Source organism: Drosophila guanche, unplaced genomic scaffold (assembly GCF_900245975.1).
Source record: "Drosophila guanche unplaced genomic scaffold, DGUA_6, whole genome shotgun sequence".
Classification (NCBI taxonomy): Eukaryota; Metazoa; Arthropoda; class Insecta; order Diptera; family Drosophilidae; genus Drosophila; species Drosophila guanche.
Window position 1 is genome coordinate 5,457,581 of NW_022995751.1, and position 1,208 is coordinate 5,458,788.

General features: G+C 48.6%; 1 protein-coding gene across 1 annotated transcript in view; it reads right to left on the bottom strand.

Annotated features, from left to right (window-relative positions):
- Positions 1–1,203, bottom strand: part of LOC117587160 (titin-like) — a gene marked incomplete at its 5' end in the record, with an annotated part of 29,142 nt that extends 27,939 nt beyond the window's left edge. The window contains 2 exons of the mRNA XM_034277666.1: positions 197–580; positions 1,021–1,203. Coding sequence (XP_034133557.1) covers positions 197–580; positions 1,021–1,203 — 567 coding nt within the window. The remainder of the gene's footprint in view (positions 1–196; positions 581–1,020) is intronic.
- Positions 1,204–1,208: the final 5 nt, after the last annotated feature.

The window sequence follows — 1,208 nt, forward strand, 5'->3', positions numbered from 1 at the left end:
TGGTGACTTCTTGTTTGTCTCCCTTGACCTTCTTGATCACACGAGTGCGGATCTTCTTCTTCTTTGGTTTGCCGTCTTCAGAGATGGATTCGATAACGCGAACCTCTTCTGGGAGTTCCTGGATCTCCTCAGGTTTCTCTTCTTCGTAAGGAACCTCTTCAACGGTGACTGTAGTCTCTGGTACCTTGTCATCCTCCTCGACGGTTTCGATCTTGGTGACTTCTTGTTTGTCACCCTTGACCTTTTTGATTACGCGAGTGCGGATCTTCTTCTTCTTTGGTTTGCCGTCTTCAGAGATGGATTCGATAACGCGAACCTCTTCTGGGAGTTCCTGGATCTCCTCAGGTTTCTCTTCTTCGTAAGGAACCTCTTCAACGGTGACTGTAGTCTCCGAAGGCTTGTCATCCTCCTCGACTGTTTCGATCTTGGTGACTTCTTGTTTGTCTCCCTTGACCTTCTTGATCACACGAGTGCGGATCTTCTTCTTCTTTGGTTTGCCGTCTTCAGAGATGGATTCGACAACGCGAACCTCTTCTGGGAGTTCCTGGATCTCCTCAGGTTTCTCTTCTTCGTAAGGAACCTCTTCAACGGTGACTNTTCAACGGTGACTGTAGTCTCTGGTACCTTGTCATCCTCCTCGACGGTTTCGATCTTGGTGACTTCTTGTTTGTCTCCCTTGACCTTCTTGATCACACGAGTGCGGATCTTCTTCTTCTTTGGTTTGCCGTCTTCAGAGATGGATTCGACAACGCGAACCTCTTCTGGGAGTTCCTGGATCTCCTCAGGTTTCTCTTCTACGTAAGGAACCTCTTCAACGGTGACTGTAGTCTCTGGCACCTTGTCATCCTCCTCGATGGTTTCGATCTTGGTGACTTCTTGTTTGTCTCCCTTGACCTTCTTGATCACACGAGTGCGGATCTTCTTCTTCTTTGGTTTTCCGTCTTCAGAGATGGATTCGACAACGCGAACCTCTTCTGGGAGTTCCTGGATCTCCTCAGGTTTCTCTTCATCGTAAGGAACCTCTTCAACGGTGACTGTAGTCTCCGAAGGCTTGTCATCCTCCTCGACGGTTTCGATCTTGGTGACTTCTTGTTTGTCTCCCTTGACCTTCTTGATCACACGAGTGCGGATCTTCTTCTTCTTTGGTTTGCCGTCTTCAGAGATGGATTCGACAACGCGAACCTCTTCTGGGAGTTCCTGGATCTCCT